Raw genomic sequence first — 6,034 nt, 5'->3', positions numbered from 1 at the left:
AATAATAAAAAGTATGACCAGCTTATGAAAGTGCTAAATTACCCACAATTTTCCCTCTCCCATCATTTAAAGCGCGCCAAAGAGCACAGTGAAAAAAGTTCTCATTCCTTCCGCACATTTTGCATACAAATACTTATTTCTATTGTAAAAATCATAAAATACAATACTTAAACACTTTGCACACCGCTCTCTGGACAGCTGGCCCCACATTTAACACAACTAAAGTTCGCATCTGTCATCAAATTGGCGCTTAAGCAGTAATAGCAATATATGTGCCCGCAGCCCATGTGATGGGGCAGCGTAGGACGTTCGCCGCAGTAGCTGCAAGTGGTGTTCGTCGTCATTTTGGCGGCAACAAGTTCCCTGGTAACACTTTCCCGCCGCCGGGCATGCTGACCCTCCTCTCCAAAGAAGCCAGCCTTCAAAAGCCTTTGGATCTTTCGAAAATTGATAATCGGCAGCAACAGACCCAGAATTTCCTGTAAGTTAAGATTTGATATTTATTGCTCAGAAACTTGCCCGTAGTTACATACCATAAAGCCGCCCCATAGCAGTTCACGTGTCAGGTATTTGTAGCCAATGTCGCGTCTTTGATTGTTGCGCAAACTGATGTAGTCCAAGCCCAGCAGATAGTCAATCAGTGTGGGCTTTCGCCCGGTCTTTAGAAATCGAAAGTAATTGAGCACGTTCAGGACCAAGGCACTGTTCTCTGTCCACGTAATCGCCCGGCTAAACCATTCGACATGGCGCGACAAACGTTTCTCCTCCCAGCTCTTAACATAGCCCGGCAGCACGGTAAGCGCAAAGTGTAGGGCCAGTCGGGAAACAGTTAGTTTCTCGGCGTCGTAGGCTAATACCAGCAGCTGCTGGCCAAATGTGGAGCAACGTTTGCCCACGGAGCCAAACCAAATGGCCGATTGTATAAGTAAATCCAATTCTGGTTGTATTTTGATAAACAGCACGGGCTGAAATTGGCTTAAGATTATGTAGTTGTGCCATCATATGATTTATTTGTGTTACCCACCGATATGGCTTGTAAATTCTCCAGCAGATTATCCCGTATCATGCGGGATATGTCCTTGTTGAGGTAAATAGCATCTATCTGGGCTTACAATTAGCTGTTAGGTTTTGTTGTTGGCTAAAGAAGCTGCTTACCTGATTTACGCGCGGCACATATTTATTTTTGGCCAGCATTTTGTTTACCTGCGCCTCGTTCGCATTTGCCTGTTGTACTCTGCCCTTTTGTTATCATGGTGTTTATTTGGTTTAGCAAGTGTGTACACACTGCAAGTTGACACTCAAAATGTAAAGTGCTATGTTAATTAACAGCATTCGAACAGCAGCTACTCCGCGCTGTAACATTTGCTCCACACAAAAAATATTAAAACAAAAGTGTTTTAGCCACAGAGTATTTTGAACTTTTGTTCAAACTTGCCATCCTCTCAACTCTTCAAGTGTTTATCTAATTATTTATTGACAATGCTGTTAACTATTTAGTTTTGTTTTTTTTGGCCATTTAGGAAGCAATTTCGCATCTTATGTAATTTCAATTAAAACAAATACAACTCGTTTCAAGGCGGAAAATATGTTTGCCGATTTCTTGTAATTTATTTTTATTGTTTATGCGACGCGTAAACCAGTTGAACATGTCACAGATTTAGACATAAAGCCATAAAGATTGACAAATGTGGACGGCCTTAAATGCAAGTTCATTGCCTGGCAAGGAAATGTAGATAAAATATTGAAAATCATAGTTTTTTGATTTATAAAAAGTACATAATTCACATTATTTTTATTACACAATTTTACAATTCATTTGTTTGTTCTCTGCAACAAATATGCCATTCATTTAACGTAATTAATGAAATTATATGGTATGGTTATAGTTTATAGATTGATAAATTCGTCTGAGTGAATGAACTAGTCTCGGGATCGGATGAATCGTAGCAGATAGTGACTAAGAAACAGTTGAAAGTTAGAGTATAGTTGAGTAAGTGGAAATTATTTGCTATCACAGAAATAAAATACGTTATTTAAATGATATGATATAAGTATTATGGAGTATTATAATGGATCATGCACTCGGACAGTGGTGGAGTGCATGGTTCTTGTCAGTGTCCTAATTACGAGATATGAAGCTGATTACAATACATGGATCGTTCGATTGTGTGAGAGTGTGTGTGTGTGTGCTTGTTTATGTGTGTTGATGTGTGTCTGTATGCTTGATGATGCGGCTTTATCAAAATTTGGCTAACTCTAGTGTTAAACATAGTTATGGTCTCATGTTTTTATGCTCTCTATTCTGGTAACGTGCCTTAGTAGTGATGCTCGTGATGATCGTGGATCTCCTCGTGGTGGTGCACAGGCGCTGTCTTGTGCACGACGGCATTGAAGCCATTGTGCTTGTCGGCGGTGTAGTCAACGGTGCGTATGGAACCATCGGGCTCCACCAGCGAGTACTGACCCTTCACGGTGTCGCCGTCGCGGGTCTCGTGCTGTGACTTCACATCGCCGGTGTGAAAATCATTGACACCATACTTGAAGGCATATTTGGGCGGGGCCTGAGAAAAGTTATGCTTCATAATTAAAAACTGCCCTCATTTGCCAAAACCCAAAACGCAACTCACATAGTAATCGACATGCTCGTCCTCGGTATGATGCTGCTCCACCTCGTAGTGGGGATGCTCATGACCATGCTCTTCGCCCAGCGAGATGCGCTCAATCTGATGCTGATGTCCATAGTCGTGTATGGGCTCAGCCTCGTGATGGCCCAAATGCTCATATCCGCCGTGGCTCTCCTCATAATAATGATGATCCACCGGATAGGCCAGGCTCAGGCACAGAGCCGATGCAAAAATCAGATACTGCAATTGCATAAATGGACAACGGCTTACCTAATTGTTTGTTAACATGACTTGTTGAGGTCTCGCAATTAGCGTTAGTTCAACAAGTGTTTGCGGAAAACCCGCCGCAACTTGCTCTCAACATTTTTTCATTTCTTTCTTTTTTTGCGCATATTTAATGAAGTGTTAGTTGTGGTTTTTTTGTAGTTGTTTATCTTTTTGCTACTTGGTTTAATGACTTGTGGCTTAAATTGTAACATTTACTTAAATTGTGGTTTAAATGTGGTTATTCCACTTGAAATACGTCTGTTTTTTTGTCAGATTAAGACATAAGTGTTCAAGATATGTGAGAGTTATAAATAAATATGTATGAAAGGCGTGAAATTAAAATTCGGCTAAGGATAATTGAATTTTATTATATGATGAAAGTTATCTGTATCTGGGGGAGTAAATTTGGATTTAAATTAAATTTTCTTTAAATAAATGAAAAAAATCCTATCTTCAGTCATCTAAGAAATTTTTTTTTATAAATAATTGGAAGAGAGACTTTATCTCTAGGTCTTCCAAAATTATTTAAATTTGAGTAATTTAATTTAATTTAAATCATTGTGAAAGTTTTGCTTAGACTAAGAAAAGTCTTAGGTTATCGTTAGTAAGAGTTTTTTATGAGCCTATTTTACCTTATTGTCAGGTTTACAAAAGGAAAAACTTATAGATAAGAAGCAGATAAACTAAATCTTTGTATATCAAGCTGTAGGCTACAATATTGTTATCTTATTGTTTCTTTCGGCCAGCTTAATTTTCAATTAATTATATATTTTACGGCGTATTAATAATTGGTAAAAAAAAACTTTAAGCAAAGTGTATTTATCAGTGCTCTACAAAAAATATTCTCATTTAAATTGGAATTATATTTTTTTATAAAAGAAAAATGCTATAACTTTCCAATGTGGTCTTCAGAAATATTCTTATTAAAATTCTTAATATATTTTTTATAAGAAAAAAATGCTATGGATTTTCGTGTTCGTTTTTAGCATCTTAAGAGTTCCAATAGGGGATACTCCATTTAGATTATAGTTTTTCCTTGATGAATCTTAACTAAATAGTAGCCCTGCGATGCTCTCTAGTTAACTTCTTAAAATATGCACACATCACTTTGGTAGATAATTATTTTCAAAAGTATCATAAATATTTCAAATATTTGTAGTTTGTCTGTTTAAAACACTTTGCAACACTTGTACGATAGTTGAGATCCTTAAAGGATGTTGTTAAACACTTTAGTTTATTATTTACACTTTGTGCATGCTTTGAGTATCCTTTAAAACTGTATCCTTCGGCTCACCTTAAAGGCCATTTTATTAGTTTGGGGGTTTTATATGCTTTAATTGTAAGTTGATTTTTTTTTGGTTTTGGTTTTATTGACGTTCCACGAGCTGCACGCAACGGGATTCCACAACTGAATAATGTGGTTGCAACGAGCCACCGCGGCTTTTATATAGTTAGGAAGAAAGTCAGACAACGAAGCCGGCGTTGCAGTCGCTGCTGAAGCCAGCGTCGGCAGTGAGCGGCGCACCACCAATAGAGATCTGAAAATAATGTAAAACAGTTCAGTTACTAACGGTAGCTAATGTGTGTGTGCCCGTGTGTGTGTGTATGTGTGTGTGGTTAGTATTGGCTAGTAAACGTTATTGTTAGGATTTGGCCTGGATGACGCATTCGAGTTTGCAAAAAAATTTGACAGCGACAAAAAACATTAACTTAGCTCGTGCATACTTTTTTTTTTGGGTATTGTATAGCCCAGCTCTATAACTCCATTAATACCCCTGCTGCCGGGTTAGTTACGAATTCCATCATTAAAGCGCTATTTGACCCAAATTTTTGTTAAACTTTGCCATGATTTTGATTTTGGTATTGTGCTGCTGCTGCTGCTGGGGCAACATTTGATCTTCTATCGTTTACTTTTAATGCGCTAATCGTAAATTGTAAATTGTGCATTTTGGCCGCAACAATAAAAAAAACCTACTTTTGTAATATTTAAGTGTTTCTCTTGCTGCCGGAGGCCTTTATTTTGGATGGATTTTCATTAGCTGCACGTCGTTTAGATTGTACTTCAAATCAAAGTTAAGTGCAACAGCAACAGCAGCACAAGCATTGAGAAATTGACCAATTATTTTGCGTCAATTTTCAATTGAACGATTTTTTTTTTTTCGGAGCGCCCGCAAGGAGGTTTCTTCAACTGCTCCACACTCTTGGCTAATTAGGCAACGGAGCGTATACTCGATACATTTTGGACAATCAGCCAGTCAGAGACTGCTTGGTGCTGCTTGTGGTTTAGCTTAGAAGTAATTCACCAATGTCTGCGGTTTGTAAATGCTTAAAGTTACACAAAAGTCATTTTGGTTTAGAGCATGGCGTACTTTTTGTAACAAATAAAGGCCTTTAATAGGTTTTGGCTATTGCTTGTAATAAGCCATAATGAGCAGCAATTTGTTAAGCCTTGAATGAAGATTGGAATTTGTTAAATCAGCAAATATGGAATTTGTTGGGTGTAAACAGAAGAATGTATATACGTTAGGCATGTAATTTTGCTGAGCAGAGACCCTTTAGTTCACGTTGTATGCAAAATAACAAGAAATAAACAATTAGAACTGAAATATTTTATATATTTATTTTATAGTCTTCAATAAATTCTATTTGCTTAGTTTTATTGTTATAATATTTATGCATTGCGGGGATTGAAAAGGGTTAACCACATAGGCAAGACATTTTACAACACTGTCTTATTGGTGATTATTTATTTAAAAACCGATTTCTAAAACAGGAACATAAAGAATATGAGGCATAGCCTCCAATCCTTCAAGAGATGTATCTAAGGGAATGAACAACTCTAGCTTGCACTTGAAAAAATATAGTATACACTAAACACTTTACAGCACTTATTTTAAGTGCTTAGAAATGAAACGAATTTCTTTGATTATGCCAAAGAAAAGATGATTCAAAGGCAATTCTGTTGGTTTAAATTAAATGCAATATTCTTAGAAAGCAAATAAACTTATGTTTTACAACACTGTTAAAAGTGTTATTCATTTGCAAATAGCATTTGACAAAGTTTTGAAAGCTCAAGCCCCTTTACCAAATATATAAAATAAACAATTTATTTATATTTATCTTGCAAGACTCTTTAAGCATGA

The 6,034-nt window shown here is 36.9% G+C and overlaps 2 protein-coding genes across 3 annotated transcripts; both read right to left on the bottom strand.

Annotated features, from left to right (window-relative positions):
- Positions 1-104: 104 nt before the first annotated feature.
- On the bottom strand, positions 105-1,311 carry Pex2 (peroxin 2). The gene is made up of 4 exons (XM_032434787.2): positions 1,156-1,311; positions 1,025-1,102; positions 534-965; positions 105-479 (listed from the first exon to the last, which is right to left on the bottom strand). The coding sequence occupies exons 1-4, from the start codon at positions 1,192-1,194 to the stop codon at positions 168-170; spliced, it is 861 nt and encodes a 286-aa protein (XP_032290678.1). The 5' UTR covers positions 1,195-1,311; the 3' UTR covers positions 105-167.
- An 863-nt stretch (positions 1,312-2,174) lies between these two features.
- Positions 2,175-4,328, bottom strand: Cpr66Cb (Cuticular protein 66Cb). 2 transcript variants are annotated; one of them, XM_032434788.2, is made up of 3 exons: positions 4,186-4,328; positions 2,628-2,864; positions 2,175-2,561 (listed from the first exon to the last, which is right to left on the bottom strand). In XM_032434788.2, the coding sequence occupies exons 1-3, from the start codon at positions 4,195-4,197 to the stop codon at positions 2,316-2,318; spliced, it is 495 nt and encodes a 164-aa protein (XP_032290679.1). In that variant the 5' UTR covers positions 4,198-4,328; the 3' UTR covers positions 2,175-2,315. The 2 variants fall into 2 exon arrangements, with proteins under 2 accessions (XP_032290679.1, XP_002046589.2); XM_002046553.4 differs by lacking the exon at positions 4,186-4,328 and having other exon boundaries at positions 2,628-2,891.
- Positions 4,329-6,034: the final 1,706 nt, after the last annotated feature.

The sequence above is a fragment of the Drosophila virilis genome, chromosome 3, assembly GCF_030788295.1.
Source record: "Drosophila virilis strain 15010-1051.87 chromosome 3, Dvir_AGI_RSII-ME, whole genome shotgun sequence".
Taxonomy (NCBI): domain Eukaryota; kingdom Metazoa; phylum Arthropoda; class Insecta; order Diptera; family Drosophilidae; genus Drosophila; species Drosophila virilis.
Note: the sequence above shows the minus strand (reverse complement) of the source record. Positions and strands in the feature narration are given on the sequence as shown.

What these genes read in the sequence shown, in the direction of transcription:
- Cpr66Cb (XM_032434788.2), bottom strand. An exon ending in ACGAGCATGTCGATTACTAT is followed by an intron (nt 2,562 to 2,627) that starts GTGAGTTGCGTT and finishes AACTTTTCTCAG; the next exon opens with GCCCCGCCCAAATATGCCTT.
- Pex2 (XM_032434787.2), bottom strand. Translation starts at nt 1,194, where the DNA reads ATGCTGGCCAAAAATAAATATGTGCCGCGCGTAAATCAG. An exon ending in AGAATTTACAAGCCATATCG is followed by an intron (nt 966 to 1,024) that starts GTGGGTAACACA and finishes AGCCAATTTCAG; the next exon opens with CCCGTGCTGTTTATCAAAAT. An exon ending in TGCTATGGGGCGGCTTTATG is followed by an intron (nt 480 to 533) that starts GTATGTAACTAC and finishes CTTAACTTACAG; the next exon opens with GAAATTCTGGGTCTGTTGCT.